The sequence below is a fragment of the Podarcis muralis genome, chromosome 5 (genome assembly GCF_964188315.1).
Source record: "Podarcis muralis chromosome 5, rPodMur119.hap1.1, whole genome shotgun sequence".
Lineage (NCBI taxonomy): Eukaryota > Metazoa > Chordata > Lepidosauria > Squamata > Lacertidae > Podarcis > Podarcis muralis.
Window position 1 is genome coordinate 57436659 of NC_135659.1, and position 17502 is coordinate 57454160.

The 17502-nt window shown below is 43.9% G+C and overlaps 1 protein-coding gene across 1 annotated transcript in view; it reads left to right on the forward strand.

Annotated features, from left to right (window-relative positions):
- The first annotated feature begins 5046 nt into the window (after positions 1 to 5046).
- Positions 5047 to 17502, forward strand: part of BLTP3A (bridge-like lipid transfer protein family member 3A) — a 53158-nt gene continuing 40702 nt past the window's right edge. The window contains exon 1 of the mRNA XM_028734089.2: positions 5047 to 5254. Coding sequence (XP_028589922.2) covers positions 5211 to 5254 — 44 coding nt within the window. The 5' untranslated portion in view covers positions 5047 to 5210. The remainder of the gene's footprint in view (positions 5255 to 17502) is intronic.

Below are 17502 nucleotides of genomic sequence, written 5' to 3' on the forward strand. Positions count from 1 at the left end.
GACACATTGTCTTTGTGTTGTTCATCCCACGTACATGGTTCAGTAGGACAAATAAGTCATAAACCAGATTGCTCATATGGTTGAGGCACAATTCATGATGCTGCCACTACTGCCATTCTCCCACCTAACCTGCCTCTGGTGGAGGTAGTGTTGTTCTCCCTCTTTCCCCAAGAGCTGCACATGGTATCCTCTCACCCTCCCTGCTATTAGATATATTCTCTCTCTCTCTCTCTCTCTCTCTCTCTCTCTCTCTCTCACACACACACACACACACACACACACACACTGTTGCTTTATCCACCTCAGTGTTCCTAGCTACCCTTCCCCATGCTTCCTGGTGATGTGCTGCCTTAGAGGTTTCCTTCGGTATGCGTTCCTACCATCACCATTGTTTTTGGTTGGGATGGTATGAAGGAACAAGTCTTCTACCAGCAGAAACCCTTGAGATAGCACCGCTGGGCAGTTGTGCTTCTGAACAGTTTGAGTCTGAGAGATGCAAATGATTCCTGAGCACAGTGACCACTCATGCTGTATAGAATAGAAAATAATAATAATAATAATAATAATAATAATAATAATAATAATAATAATAAATTTTATTTATATCCCGCCCTCCCCAGCCGAAGCCGGGCTCAGGGCGGCTAACAACAATAAAACAGTACAAAAGTACAACATAAACAACATTCTAAAATCATTCATTATAAAAATTAATTAATTCAAGCCACTAGCAACCATTGGGCCAGAGCTCCACGAAGATTGCCGAGGGAGGGAGTCAGGCTGTGCCCTGGCCAAAGGCCTGGTGGAACAGCTCTGTCTTGCAGGCCCTGCGGAAAGATGTCAAGTCCCGCAGGGCCCTGGTCTCTTGTGACAGAGTGTTCCACCAGATCGGAGCCACAGCCGAAAAAGCCCTGGCTCTCGTTGAGGCCAGCCTAACTTCTCTGTGGCCTGGGACCTTCAAGATGTTTTTATTTGAAGACCGTAAGTTTCTCTGTGGGGCATACCAGGAGAGGCGGTCCCGTAGGTACGAGGGTCCTAGGCCATATAGGGCTTTAAAGGTTAAAACCAGCACCTTAAACCTGATCCTGTACTCCACCGGGAGCCAGTGCAGCTGGTATAGCACCGGGTGAATGTGATCTCGCAGCAAAGACCTCGTAAGGAGTCTCGCTGCAGCATTCTGCACCCGCTGGAGTTTCTGGGTCAGTCTCAAGGGCAGCCCCACGTAGAGCGAGTTACAATAATCCAGTCTGGAGGTGACTGTCGCGTGGATCACAGTGGCTAGGTCAGGGCGAGAGAGGTAAGGAGCCAACTGCTTAGCTTGGCGGAGATGGAAAAATGCCGCCTTTGTTATAGCTGCAATCTGCGCCTCCATGGAAAGGGAGGTGTCGAAGATTACACCCAAACTCTTAACGGACGGTGCTGGCACTAATTGCGCCCCCGCAAGAGATGGGAGTTGCCCCCCCAATCCCATATCGCCCCGTCCCAGCCACAGGACCTCTGTCTTCGAAGGATTTAGCTTCAACCGGCTCCCACGTAACCATCCAGCCACAGCTTCCAAACATCTGGTCAGTGTGTCTGGGGCCGAGTCAGGATGGCCATCCATCAACAGATAGAGTTGGGTGTCATCGGCATACTGATGACAACCCAGCCCAAAACTCCGAACAAGCTGGGCGAGGGGGCGCATAAAGATGTTGAAAAGCATCGGGGAGAGTATCGCACCCTGAGGTACTCAACACACCAAGGAGTGGCGCGATGACAATTCCCCCCCAAGCGCCACCCTCTGTCCCCGACCAGAGAGAAACGAGCGCAGCCATTGAAGGACTGTGCCCTGGATCCCCACGTCGGCAAGGCGGTGGTCCAGAAGTTCGTGATCGACCATGTTGAAAGCTGCTGACAGATCTAGAAGAATCAGCAGCCCCGACCCACCTCGATCCAGCTGTCTACGAAGATCATCTGTTAGGGCAACCAGAGCCGTCTCGGTCCCATGACCAGCGCGGAAGCCGGACTGGAATGGATCCAGAGCCGATGTTTCATCCAGAAACCCACCAAGCTGTTCAGCAACCGCTCTCTCAATCACCTTACCCAGGAACGGAAGAATCGAAACCGGGCGGTAATTGGATAGATCTAAAGGATCTAATGATGTTTTCTTTAAGAGCGGGCGCACCACTGCCTCCTTCAGTTCCCCTGGGAATGTCCCCGTGCCAAGGGACAAATTGATGATATCCCCCAGGAGGGCCCGCACCTCGTCTGGACACGCTCTAATCAGCCAAGACGGGCACGGGTCGAGAGGACAGGTGGTGGGCTTTCCAGCTCGGAGGAGTCTGTCCACATCGGCTGGGGATATCCGGTCAAAGTGGTCCAATACAGTCCAAGTTTTATATTCCTTAAATGCGTAATGCAGATGTGAGATTTTAGTTTAATAAAAAAAGCTTTCTGCATATGGCACACTCAAAAAAAGTTTGATGCTGCAGAAGAATACATGCTATTTGTAAATGAATGTTCTATTTAATCTTTTTGAAAAACATAACATAACAGCACTCTGTGAAACCATTTGGTTTCAATAAAATCAAATTTCCCAGCAAGTATAAACTTACTATTATTTATTTTTCTGTAATGTATATATACACACACATCCACATCCTGCCTTTCAGGGGAAAAGCCTTGCAAGGTGGCTGACAAGTAGATAATACAATTAAAATAAACTATGAAATGGAAAACTATTTAAAAACAGCATTCTGTAAAATATTAAGCCTGATTCTTCTTGTTATCAGCAATTTGCTTCTGTAACCTAAAGGGAACCTTCATGGAAAATTTGTCTGCAATCCTAACACTACTTGAAACGTGAAAGACCAGTGATCTCTGGTTTGGGGTTGGGTATTTATGACTTCATTAACAGCTTCTGGTTGTGCAAGAAGCAGATTGCTATGATACAACCTATGCTTTTTTATGTGGACATATGGAGTCACCAGGGCTGCTGAGCTAGCGATTGTGGGCAACTATACACCCTTTTGTTGTGGATGATTGCTTCATGAAAATAGCATGTGACCTGCCTTAAAATGAGTCATGTTTGCTTTTTGTAAGTGTCGAAGTGTGTTCTCAGCAGTGTAGCCTTCACTTTTTCCTAGAGAATTCCTGTCATACTTGCAGAATTTGAAATCCAATTGGGAGTTGGCAGCTTGCACCATTGAAAGCTTGGTGAGCAGAACTGTGTATGCAAGCTGACATTGCTCTGTTAATTGGTTAAGGCAGTACAGTTGCTTAGGGCGGCATGAGCGGACTTGTGGGATCTGCTTTGCCTTTTTGTTCACTAAAATTTGAGATTCACCAACCAGAGCAAAATTGTGGTGAAGGGGGTGGAGCATCCACGAACACTGCCATATCAGCTGCACCCCATGAGCCATTTACCAAAATGATCTGCGTATTCAATTACAAAACTACATCCGACATACTCCAAACCAGGAGATGCCAGCTGTATGATTTTCAAAACAAGCTGCTATAAAATCAGCAGCTTCAAAGTAAACCTAAATATTACAGTGAGCTAGCTGGATAGGCTTGCCTTAAACCAAAAGAGTTTTAGTGGGTGCTGGCTCTATCCTTAGGCGGAGTGAGGCAGCTGCATTGGGCTGCAAACACTGGAGATCTGAGAGCAGCAGCAGGATGGTGACAGGATAAAGTGCAGGAATGTGTGCCTGCTCTTAAGCCAGCCTACTACCCTGCCAACAAAGGTCTGTATAGTTAAAGCTATGGTTTTCCCAGTAGTGATGTATGGAAGTGAGAGCTGGACCATAAAGAAGGCTGATCGCTGAAGAATTGATGCTTTTGAATTATGGTGCTGGAGGAGACTCTTGAGAGTCCCATGGACTGCAAGAAGATCAAACGTATCCATTCTTAAGGAAATCAGCCCTGAGTGCTCACTGTAAGGACAGATCCTGAAGCTGAGGCTCCAATACTTTGGCCACCTCATGAGAAGAAAAGACTCCCTGGAAAAGACCCTGATGTTGGGAAAGATTGAGGGCACAAGGAGAAGGGGACGACAGAGGACGAGATGGTTGGACAGTGTTCTTGAAGCTACCAGCATGAGTTTGACCAAATTGCGGGAGGCAGTGGAAGACAGGAGTGCCTGGCGTGCTCTGGTCCATGGGGTCACGAAGAGTCGGACACGACTAAACAACAACAACTGCCCTCCTTTGCAGTGGAAGGCAGTAGCGTTGAAGTAGAAGGGATCTGAAAGCCTGGTTGGCGTTTGTACATGGCACGGGAGGCGGTGCAACCTTGACTTTTGATTCAGGCAGCAAGATGTCTTGGGCCAGCCCTGCATGAGTGCCCCACTATGATGATGATTATCTATTTATTTATTTATACCCTGCCTGGCCAGCAGCCAAAGTGGCCCTTGGGACCTCGAGCATTTTAGAAATCCATTCTCCCCGTCAGATAAAGGCCAATTTAAAACAATAACAATAATTGTTTTTATTTTTTTATTAATTTTCCAAAAAGTTTTTTAGACAAACAAACAAAAATCTCAGCCTTATTTAAACCAGTCTTAATAACATCGTTAAGTGACTTCCTCGTATCCCCCTGGTTGAATTTCAATGTATGTCATTTTAACAGTTTTCCAAAACCAATATTCTTATATAATTAACTTAATCACTTAACATTTTCTTTCAAATTTGGCATTAAACATATTAATTCATCACATTACATCCTTAAATCCTAGGCCTATCTGATATTTGCAAGCTTTTCCAATTAAGTTAACTTAACATATTTAACTAAACAGTCTTTAAATTTCATCCATTCCTCCTGGTAGTCCTCCTCCAACAATAACAAAAATTAAACAACAAAACACCATATTGCCCACAACGACAGAAACCACGGGGATGTTGTGCTTTGGCTGCTGCTTCGGTACCATGCAGGGAGAGGAGGAGGTTGCTGGGGCTGCGTCTGCTTCTGCTCTCCCTGTGAGCCAACAGAGGGCGCTGCCACGCCGCCGTGTTCGTCCCGCCTCTCTCCGGCGGGCGGGGGCAGAAGGCGGCTCTGCCGGACTTGGCCGCGGTGGTGGCCGGGATTCCGTCGGCGTCTGAGGCCGGGAGGGAAGGAGGGAGGGGACTGGCGATGGCAGGAGGCGGCCGGAGCGGCGGAGGCGCCGGGCGGCGAGGGAGGCTGTGATGGAGTATCTGGGGCGCTAAGAGGAGCCTCGTCCTGTCCAGGGCCCCGGCATGGCTGGCCTCTTCAAGAAGCAGATCCTGAAGCACCTGTCCAGGTGAGCGTCGGCAGGGGACGCCTTGCAGGTCTCCCTCTTCGAGTTGCGCGGAGGCGAAAAGGGGGGAAAGGAGCTGTGTGAAGGGCAGGCAGAGGCGAATGGGGGTGCGGGTCCCCGAGAAACCTTCCTCTGTGGCAAGGGTCTTTGCGACAGCAGAAGCCACGAGGGGAAGGGGAAAAGGTTCACCAGACGGACCCCCCCCCCAATTACCTGCCTCCCACAAAATGCTTGTTTTCTTGTGCACTTCTTTCCCCGCCCCAGCCCCCAATTCCATTTGTTGCCGTCTGTTCTTCCTTTGGGTCTGCCCCCTTCTTCTGCCTTGCCCGTTTTCTGCCTTCTGTCTCTTCTGCCCTGTCCCTTCCTTGGCAACAGAAGAAATCCTACTTTTCATGTTGCCATTTAATCCTTCAGCTCTGGCCGTAATGATGTTGGAGATGATCCCCCCCTCCCGCCCCACGACTGTTTTATATTGTGTGTGTGCAAAAAATCTGTTCCTTTGGCTTCCTCCTCTTCCAGATTAGTTTAAAATTTTCAGAGTCAGTGAAGGCTGAACATCTTCTCTTAAGGGCTGCTTATTCTGTAGTTCCGAAGCTTGCATCTTTCTGGGTTGCTTGTTTGAAATGAGTAAAAAAATAAAAATAATTCTCCCGCTGGCGACCGGAGTCTTAAACAATTGAAGGACCGTTGCATGAGTTAGTTTTTTCCCTTTGCGTTTGGGATTAGTAACATGAGAGAGGGAGACATCTGTTTCAAGGTAGTTAGTGTTTTAGAGTGTGGGGAGGGCAAGGACAGCACAAGTAATATAGCATATCTGAGGAAAAGCATATGCTAGGATGAGCAGTCCATATATATTCCCTCAATATATTGAGGGAAGAGCAGTAACAAATTACTGGTGCATACAGTTGAAACTCTGGAAATCTGGGCTCATGCCCAAGACTAAATTCACCATCTGTGTTGTTTGTACACAGTACATATTCATGCCACATTTCACTTGTGTCATCATTATTTGTTAGCAAGCTGATGATATTTCTGGCTGTCACTAACATAGAAAACGCCTAAGTTGGAAAACATAGGACAAACTGTGCTAATTCAAAATATGGTGTGCTAGTTTTCATTTGAGAATCCTACCCATTTGGGGCTTTAAGAAGGTGCCTTTTGTTTATAATACTGACCAAAAACTGAGACGTGAAGAAAGTGAAACAACTTGCAAGAGCCTGCCCGTTAAATTAAAGCTTTTCCACATGATCAGTTAACACGTGCCCCGGTCACATTATTTCCCCTTACTCCAGTAGTCTCTCCGCTCCTCATAATGTACTATCCAGCCTACACATTGTGGGGGAAAGGATAGCATTGTTGTGACCATGTTGCTGTCCCTTCGCTCCTTCCCTTCTTAACTATGGCTATGCATTCTGGGGCAGGTAAAAGAGAATGTACAAATACTGGGGGAAGCTGGAGGGAAGACTGATGCCATGGCTTCTTGCCTCAGGTTCCAAAGATCAAGGGGGCCATCAGTGTGAAACAAGGCAGCTTGGAGCTGATACTACTTGCAGGATGCTTTAGGCATCTCCCCCCACCCCCCAAAATCCACTTCTTCTTTTTAAGTATTTTTGGAGAAAGGGTATGTGGTGGTGCTATGAGACATGGTAGCCCTTGTCTGATAAAGAATTGTAACAACATTAAACTGAAAAATTCACAGAGTAGTATAGGTGGATGGGTATAGTTGTACCATGAGTGCAAATGAGAACTCCTGGCTGTCATTGATAGTAGGTGCATGTTTGTTTTTAAAGTAAATTCCCATGCCTCTCCCTGTCCAAGAGCCCAAAAGGTAACTTGCATAAACCTATTTCTAAAATGAAGTAAAACTTCCAAACAGTGAAAGAGCCAAGAAGAACAAATTACAGAAATATGACAACTGTACAGCCATAAGCCATATAATATCTATTGTAATTCTGCTAGCTAAAATGTTAATTTTCCTTTCCCAGGTAAAAAATATTGCAGTTCAGGCACTGTGAAAATGTGATATTCTTGTTAAAGAAGTGTGTAGATCCCTTACAACAAATAAATAATGATGGCAAGTGCATAAATGTGTGAAAAAATCATTCGGACACTTTTATTATGTAGGGGGGGGGAAGTAGTCTGTGAAAATCCAGCATAAAGCTCGGTGAATACCTTGAACCATAGTTTGAAGCACTGGCCCTCAGCTGCTAATCCTGATATTTTGAAGCTTTTTATATGATTGAACTGAAAGTAATATAGATTTGACATCTAGCAGAATAACACATAAAGACTTGAACTAAAGTTCCTGGTCTGTAGCAAGCAGGGCTGCTTTTAAAGGAATTGTACCAAAACAGAAGTACACTCTTGTTAAGTTAGGAATTCTCGTTTCTCCATCTGCTCTTATTTTGGTAGTGAATGAAGGAAAATGCATCAAAACTGTCATAATATATTAAAATAGCTGGTAGGCTTTCAAAACACATATTCCCTGCCATAAGGCAAACTGTGTATCTATTTTTTTTCTGTGACTGCAGTTATCTTAGGTAAAATACAAAACCTAAAGCTGAAGTTGCCAATGTCTGCAGTTTAGAAACTATTTAATGGTGAAAGAGCGGGGTAGGAGAAGGTTTATCATGAATGAGTAACACTGATGACAGCAAACAGAGGGTTTAGTTGGTTGCAGGCAGCATATAACGAGATATAAGCTGATTTAAGAAGTCTTCCCAGTGTCTGCCATGCTTTTCACAGGCCAGTGTTTTGCTGCAGGATGAGGACCTCTTGTGATCAAGCAGAAAGACAGAAAACACCCTTTGACTGGATCTTTCTAAGTGGAAGGAGCCTGGTCAATTTAGGGATAAGACAGATGTGCACTGAGAAGGCAGAGCCAGCCAAGCATTTATTCTTTGCTCTGGCAGAATCAAAATTACTTCCTACCCAACATAAGCTGATCACCATAACAATATTTTACTAAAGATTAAGACTTGATCAAACTATTATTTTCAGATTCCCAGTTGTACTGGCCATTCTTCCTCCCCTTTACAACTCTGCATCCTGGACAGCTGGTAGAGATCAGAAGGCTCTCAATCACCTGTCCTGCATTCCAAGGGACCTCATCCATCCAATGAGTTGATAAGCTGCTTCTGTGTAGCACTTTCTTCAAGGCAGGGGCTGCCATGGTTAGTGAGCCTGGGTTTGGACCACACACAAGCCAAACCTTGGTTTAGTTCAGTGTGGCACAGAAGCAAAATGGACCAGGAAGGAGCAAAGCAGCTGTGAGCTTTTTTCGGGGGGGGGGGGGGGCTGTGCATTTGCTTGGCCTACTGTGTTGTGCAAACCAGGATTGGAGAGTTGCTATAGAAACACAAGCCGTTACAGTGATTTACTTTGTTTTTAGTATTCAGGCTCCCAGGTTGTTTCCTTCTGGGTCAGTCTTTTCTGCTGTTGAATCACTTAACTCCCGAGGGTGGTGGTGGTGGTTGGTTGGGGCTTTTTTGGCGGCGGGGGGGGGGGGTTGCGCAATGTGCATGTGAAGGAATTGCTGCTTTGTCACTTACTGACTCTCACCAATAGTTTGCTTGCAGGCTTTGGAGTATCAAATGATACATGATCTCATGATCAGTGGCATACAGTATTTAGCCTAAGGATGAGAAATAGTCTGGTTAGATTAATTTCCTCTTTTTTCAGTTCATGTAATACCTCAGTATTTGAGTGGCTTACTGTGCTAAGACCATTTTCCCCTCTAAAGATTTTCTTACAGAATTAACTTCTCTGCCCTGGCTTGAAAAAGATTTGAATTGTGATCTCTTGAATATAATGACAATTTTAGTCTTTGTTTAAAATTTCAAACATTTTTATTGAATAGTGACCACATTTCTTTTGGGATTCTGCTTGTACTGAAGTTTTATTGTGGGTCTTAGGAATGTCAACTTCCTTAAAATAAGTGAGTATTGTTGGATAGCTCAGCTGGTTAGAGTGTGGTGCTGGTAATGCCAAGGTTGCAGGTTCAATCCCCATGTGGGACAGCTGCATATTCCTATATTGCAGGGGGTTGGACAACTTTACAGCTCTATGATTCTGTGGCTTGCTTTTCATATTCCGTTGCTGCAGAAGAGAACCAGGAAGAAAGATGATGGAATTGGTAGTTCTGATTCTCCTGACTTTCCTTTGATCCCATATACAAACTGCATTTCACAGATGAAGAAAAAACGAAATGAATTAAACAGGGCTAATTTGTCATTTCCAGAGAATTACATTTCACAGGATGAATGAAGTGTGATTGATTTTTTCCCCCCATCAGAAATGCTTGGCTCGTTCCAGTAAGCAAAGCAAGAAATGTTTTTCAAAGAAATACCTGCAAAGGTATCAGTCATTCGCTATATTGTCTTGGTAAAAGTGAAAATGAAATTGTAACAAGAAGAACCCCAACTTGTTGATTCAGTGAGCCCTATCAATAATCCCATAGCGTCAGCTTCTGAACTTGACAAAGTAGGAGTGGAACCACTGCAATGAATTCATATTGAGCCTAGGAAAGAATTCTATTAAATTCTTCCCTATTTAGGACATTGTTGGGATTTTAAGCTGGCCGTTTCATTGGCCTAGTGTGGAGTACCCAGTGCACACACACTAACTCAATACTTTAATCTGACCCAGGGAGAACCTGAGTTGGTCCCAAATCAATTTGGAGGGGAGCTAGTGTTGAATTGGGGTTAATTTAGCATGCTATCTTGTGTCAAAATGGTGCCCAGCGTCCAAATATAGATGAAGACTCCTGCCTCTTGCTCGGGAATCCTCATGCTGAGTTTGGTAACAATATCTCGAGTGGCATCCAAATTTGTGTAAGTTGAAACTGTCCCATCAAATGGGGCAACAATATCTTCAGAGTTTTCCAAATCTGCGTAGTTTGGATCCATTACACCAAAAAAGTCAAAGTGACAGTATTGTCCACCATCTGGATAGAGAATGGTGTCCTGCGAGCCACTGGCGGAGAAATGGGGGGCAGGGGGAGCGCACCACCCCAGGCACCATCGGGGAGCAGGGTACATGTGCCAGCCACGCTCCCCCGCCTGCTCTCCGCCCCCAGTGCCAGAGCACGCAGCTTCATCACTTCTGCAAGCTCCAACTTCAGGAACCCTCATACTGATATTGGCAACGATATCTCAAGAGTCATCTGAACCTATGGGAAACAAATGGACAAACAAACCACTTTCCAGAATAGATAGTAGATTATGATAATGTCCTATTTAGATTTTATGCAATATTTTGTAATAGGCTGAAACTGTAATTCTTGAAAATTCTTGTCTTCTATAATATAATGTGTAGTTAATAAACATCCTGGTTACTCATGAGACCTCAATGATTTCTGAAGACGATCTTGCCAAAACCCAGAAGGCTCATAGGAAATATTTGGAGTGAGTGAAATCGAAAAAGGAAGTGTTTAGTCTGCTTTGGTGGGTTGATGGAAACAAAACTGAAGAGGGAAGGGGAAGTACAAGTGAAGGTCACAGGTTGAAGTTCAAAAAGTGAAAGCAACTTTTCTGGAGTTTCCATACCTAGGTCCTTGGTGTGATACCTGTCATGAAGTAGTGATTCTGCGAGCAAGTATCGCTGGGTGGTAACAATTAGTCCCCAAAGTGGGAGCAGGTGATGGTGCTGGCTGGCTGCCAGCATTCCCCAGCCCCTATAAATCTTCAAGTTAACCTGCCGAGGGTTGAGCAGATGAGACCAATAGTGGGGCTAGTGGTCAAGAAGGCAGTTTCTGCACATGCTGTAGAGGGAAATGAGGGGCAGAAGGGGCTTGCTAATCTGGGAAGGTAGCCCATCCAGAAGAAGGAAAACTCTCTAACCTCTGCTGCCTTGCAGGGTATCTTGGGGAGAAGAAAAGGCTAGGGAGTAAACTCTACACAAATCTGGAGTGGAGTCCTTAAAACAGTTGGATGGCGCCTTGTACACCTCCTTCCAGCAACTCCTGCCGCTAAGCTGGTGCCGAACGTATTGCAGTCTAAACCACCGCACCTCTTGGGCTTGCTGATCAGAAGGTCGGTGGTTCGAATCTGCGTAATGGTGGTGAGCTTCTGTTGCTCTGTCCCAGCTTCTGCCAACTCTTCCCAGTTCAAAAGCACACCAGTGAAAGTAGATAAAAAGGTACCACTGTGGCGGGAAGGTAAATGGTGTTTCCTTTGGCACTCATCATGGTGTCCTGCTGTGCCAGAAGTGGTTTAGTCATGCTGGCCACATGACCCGGAAACCTGTCTTGGACAAAGCCCAGCTCCCTCGACCTGAAAAGCGAGATGAGCGCCACACCCCATAGTCACCTTTGACTGGACTTAACTGTCCTGGGGTCCTTTACCTTTTATCTTTACTTTGTTATCTGGGCAGCCCAGGACATACTGCCCAGGCTTGCACCCTGGGGAGGTCAATTCAGTGCTGCTTACGCTGCAGTTTGACTTCACCCCACAGGCGTACTCTGTTGTCTCTCAAGACAGACGACTGCCAACAACACCACAAGTTGGAACAGACAGCACAGCACTTGTACATGCAGCAAATACACTGACGCACATGAAGCCCCCAGAGAGGGATCCTGAGGTTCCTTTTGCCTTCCAGAGGTGGAAGGTCACTCTCTCCCTCCTCAGTCAGCCTCAACAGCAGTTTTTTTTTATTCTTTAGTGTTGCAAAACTGGCTTCTACTGTTCTCTTTCAAACGGACCTAGATTACATCATCCTTGGGGGGAGGGAAGATGCATCATGGTCTCATATCTCTTCCATTGAGGATAGCATCAACTTATTGAGCAATTAGTCAGCAGTTGTATTCTCTCTAAGAAATGGAGGGTATGGGTGTGTTTAGCTAGTTAAAAGTATACAATTTAAATGGAGTAGGAGGAGAACATAGATAGTCTTTAGGTATCTTCTAGATAAGCTGGAAATTAGGAAAAATTATTTATTCCCCGTCTGCGAATTGACTTGGTTTGGACAAATTTGTATTTCTTATTAATTCTTTGACTATCACTGGCTCTCTAATGCCCATACATCCCACACACTATTATTGAAGATTGCAGCATTTTCAGTGGAAGGGCAATAGCTCAATGGCACAAAGCCTGGGCAGTGTGTGTGGAGGTCCTGGACTGCACAGATGACAAAACACTCCCTCCTCTCAGCCTCGCTGATGGGAAGCAAAGCAATGGCAGAGCATCCGGTTTGCACGCATCAGTGGTTTTCCCCATCTGTGGTTTTCAATCAGTGTGCCGTGGCACCCTGGGATGCCTCGAGTAATGGCCAGGGATGCCACGGGCAACACTGGCCTCTGTCCCTCTTTCCTTCGCTCCCTCCTCTGATGCCCTCTCAGGTCTCTGCCTCCCAAAGGCTTGCACAGCTGTTTGTTGCAGCAGTCCTGGCTACAAGCTCCCTAGGTGAATGGTGCCTTTGGGGCTGGCCAATGGGTGCTTCCCAGGCCCCTTTGGGGCAGTGTGAGGAGGCACCTCTCTTTGGGGTGGGGGGGGCAGCTCAGAGACCCGGGGCAGCAGCTGCTCAGAGGATTCCTAAGGAGAGGGAAGAAGAAAGGAGGCTGAGGGAACACTCCACAAGGGAGGGTGTTTGAAAGGGGTGAGGGGCTGCCAGCTCTGCAGGCAAGGGGTGATATAACTGGGCTCCTGGTCCCCACAGGGGTGCTGCAGAAAGAATGTAGTTGGTCAAGGGAGCTGTGGACCCAAAAAGGTTGAAAACCTCTGCCCCACATCTGCAATTTGGACTGGGAAAGATGCCTTTTGAAGCCCTAGCACTGCTGCCTGTCAGTGTAGACAGTACTGTGCTAGATGAACCAATGGTATTAGGAAGCTTCCTTTGTTCCTAAGAAGAGCAGCTTTGCCTTCATGACTGTTTTATACCAAGTGGGGACCTTGGCCTAATTTCATGCAGTTGGCAAGGGGCAGGCGGAAGGTGCCAGAACAAAAGATTCACTTTGTTCTTTAACCTTGTACAGTGGTACCTCGGGTTACATACGCTTCAGGTTATGTATGCTTCAGGTGACAGACTCTGCTAACCCAGAAATAGTGCTACAGGTTAAGAACTTTGTTTCAGGATGAGAACAGAAATTGTGCTCCGGTGGCGTGGCAGCAGCAGGAGGCCCCGTTAGCTAAAGTGGTGCTTCAGGTTAAGAACAGTTTCAGGTTAAGTACGGACCTCTGGAACGAATTAAGTACTTAACCCGAGGTACCACTGTATACTGCTTTCAGATGAAGGGTGGTATACAAATTTAATGAATAGATTTAATTTTTTTTAAAAAAAAACTTGGTATATTCCTGGCATGCACTCCCTGAGATGTTCCTCCCCAGGGAATGTGTCTCTTGAAAGTAAAAAAGTTTCCCCACCCTTGGTTTAGATCATAACCAAGACTTCGTTAAACTAGAGACGGTGGTTGCCTAAAATATCTGTTGCAGCTGAAAGGAAGTGTGAAACCACAAAACTTCGAACTGTTAAAAATGGATGATCTTTTAGTGGAATGGAACTTTTAGCATAAAGATGCACCCCCTAAAAGTGCTGTGTGTTTGAAAGTAAACCAGCTAGCAGTACACTCCGGGTGCTTGAATTTAACCATGTAATGCTTAAAATCAAGTGCACTTTGTCTTGAGCCTGAAGATTAAACCATAGAGGCAAAGGTGAAACCTTGCTTTAGCCTCCCCAGCTGAAGCTATGACAGGAAACATACTCGTAAGGCATATAGAATCATAGAGTTGGAAGTCAGCTAGTCCAACCCCCTGCAATGCAGGAATCTCAACCAAAGCATCCATGACAGATGGCCATCCAACCTCTGCTTTAAAACCTTTGAGGAAGGAGAGTCCACTACCTCCCAAGGGAGTCTGTTTCACTGTTGAATAGCTCTTATTGTTAGAAAGTTCTTCTTGATGTTTAAGTCGGAATCTCATCTCTTGTAACTTAAAGCCATTGGTTTGAGTCCTCCAGAGCAGGAGAAAACAAACCTCTATCTTCCATGTGATCACTCTCCTGTTTCTTTAGAAATAAAATGGGGATAAGGCTTGAATATCTTGGTATTGCCAAGACTTAATGCTTGTATAATTAACATAGACAAAAAATATATAGTCACAAGTGTAGAGATGGAAATGGTTTAGGTTGTGGCTATCAGTTCTGCTTGGTAAGGTCAGAACTCTTGGTGATCTTGTCAGGGAATAATCTGTGTGTACTCATTATTTTACATACTTATGCACACTTTTTGCTTGGTTTGTATGCTTTATTCATTTGTTTTCTTATGTTTTATTAGATCAGCTAATGGGAGGGGGCATATAAATGCTCAATATAGAGTACTTTTTATTCAGCAAAAATTGAGAGTTTTATCTGTCATGCAGTATCTCCCCTGAACCTATATTTGAATGGAACTTGCATGTATAAGCAAGTCATAACATTACATTATTGATTCAAAGCGGGACCCAATCCATTAGTTTGAACATGGAGGAAAGGAACAAACCAAAATCATTGCTGTTGGTCAAGAACTTCATGCAAGAAAATAGACCAAGATAGATTTAACTATGTTGTTCTGAAGTGAGATACCATGAACTCTCACAGTACAGTAAGCCCACAACTTATGCATTTTTAAACTTGTGCGTATTCAGCTTTACACGTGTGGCCGAGGAAGGAAGGAAGGAAGGAAGGAAGGAAGGAAGGAAGGAAGGAAGGAGAGGGGGCAGGGTTCTGGGAAAAGGACTTTGGCAATCCCACCTGCCATTGAACCCAATGTGTTTTGACTACATGTGATTTTGGCTTTAGGTGTGATCAAGTTTTAGGCTTACTGTATTAATAAGAGCATCCTGATGGTAGTTGGCAATACTTCTCTGTTCTTCAGTGCTGTTTCCTAATTGAACTGTTTGCTGCACAAGTACACTAGCAGCCCGAATTCTTAACATGTGGTTTCCCTCCTTAAACTGTGCCTTTTTATTCTCTCTCTCTCTCTGTGTGTGTGTGTACTAGAGTGTCATCCAAGCTGCTACTTTTTTTTTTTTTTTTTTTTTTTTTTGTAGAATATATGTTTGGTACTCGCTTGGTTCTATTTCTTTTCCAAACAGAGCTATTTTTAGTTCTCTACTCTGATGCCTTCCCAAGATCATCTTATTACTGAATCTGAAGCTACGCTGCAATACTCCTTAAATGTTTGTCAGTGTTCAGAAATCATTGATCTTTTCTTCAACCCCTGATTGATTTTGAGCTAAACCAAAGGAACTCTTGGCTTTTAAGACTATGGATTTGCCTAAGCGTCATTCATAATTTTGTGGTGTATATTCCAAGGCTCTTATTAAATAGCTAAATGTGTCTGGTAGTAAATCTGCTTCAGTGGATATATAAACACTTCCAAAAAGTAAATTCAAAGAATTACAGCTCTACCTGCCACACACGTATTAAAATTCCCACCATGGTCTGCATTTAATTCATAAAAATGAAGACTTTTCAGCGTCTTAGTATTCATCTCATTTGGGTACTGTCTTCCTTTTAAGGAGGTCAACATAGCTGTCATGAGGTTCCTTCATTTTTCTTTACAGCAACCCCTTGAGACTGACTTAGCTGAGTACAAGTGGAAAATGTATCTTTTTTTACATACTATGAAAATCTAGTTAGGTTGATCTTAGATAAATGGCATATGGGACGTTTCCAAATGGGAGTTTAATTTGCAAATGTGTTGTTTTGGCAACAGTTTTGTGTATTTTTTTTAATTATTGAATTTGTCCCTGTAAATGCATACAAGATTGGGGGAAATATGGGTTGGCTTTTTGATGCCAAAAGTATCATGTGGGTGCTGAAGGAAACTGGTATGCCTGAGGAGCACTGACTCCACAATAAACACTGCTTTGGAAGTACTGCAGGTCACAAAATAAAGCAAATATCCAATATCTGGCAACCAAAAAACCAAAATGATTTACGGTATGTCTATTAAGTAAGGTAACCAGGAAATATTATAAAGTGTCCAGATTTTTAAAAACTTTCTATGTATGTATGTATGTTTGTATGTATGTATTTATAGAAGTGTTTAGACACCTCCCTCTTGCAAAACATCAGAGTGCTATACAACAACATAAAAGCAATGCAAAGCAGTCATTTACATAAATGACTGGCTACTCAAGGAATATTTTATTATTTACTTTATTTCATAAAAAAATTACACCACTTGATTGTAAAAACAACAGCAAACAAACCTCCAAGTGATGTACAAAAAAAATCAAATAAAATTATCACTAAGAATTAAGAGCAGTAATTTAAGACCTTTGAATAGTTAAAATAACAATAAACGAAGCAGATTAAAACTCACATCAACTTCTAAAGATCTCTGTAGACCTGTCTAAACAAAAATGTTTCAGCAGGCGCCAAATAGGCAGGGAGTTCCAAAGTGTAGGTGCTGCCACACTAAAAGATCGAGGAAGACGGAGCAAAGAGAAATTTTCTCAAAAGAGGCCTTTACCTCTCCCCCAGTGCCATTTCATAAAAACAGTTATGCTGCCACTGCTGAATCACAAAAGTACCACAGTAGCAGCATGGGGAAGCCACTGCAATTGATATCTACGTAGGCTGTGTGTAGCAAACAGCTCTTCTTTACCCTCAATTTTTTCAATAGCTGACCTAAAGGAGATTATAGAACGCTAGAATGTTATTTGATATTTATCATAAATGTTTGGCTAACTAGGAAAAAATGTTTGGAATGGATATTGAATTTGAAATTCAAGGTGTTCAGACATGAACTTAGATTCAATTTTAAAGTATACATAAAAATGAAGACTCCTTACATCAGTAAGGATTTTTAAGAAAACACAGAAATAGGTTTGGCATTTCAAAAGTCCACTGTGTAAATGGCTTCAATTCCAATAGCAGATCCCACATATATAACATTGGAAGCCGCTCAAGTTACTTCTCAATAGTGTGGCTGATGTTACGATGAGGTCCAGTAATAGAATTGTCAAAAAAAAATGAATGTATAGAGAACACACTGGGCTGTTTGCCAGGTTCTGTTTCTGGCTTGAATAGGTTGTTGCTGATGACAAGTAGCAATTTCAGATTGCGATGCCTGTAAATAAGGGCAGTTCTTTACCTGAAGTTTCATTAATAGGGTAACCATCTTCCATAATCGGATGTTACAGTGAAGAAGTCCTGTATCACTCTCATAGGTCAAGAAAAGCTAGTTCATTGGAATTAGCAGTCTTGCTTAGTCATTTGTAAGAGTTAAGCCGTCCAGCTGAAGTTAATTGAGTCAAGGTGGATCGAGTAGA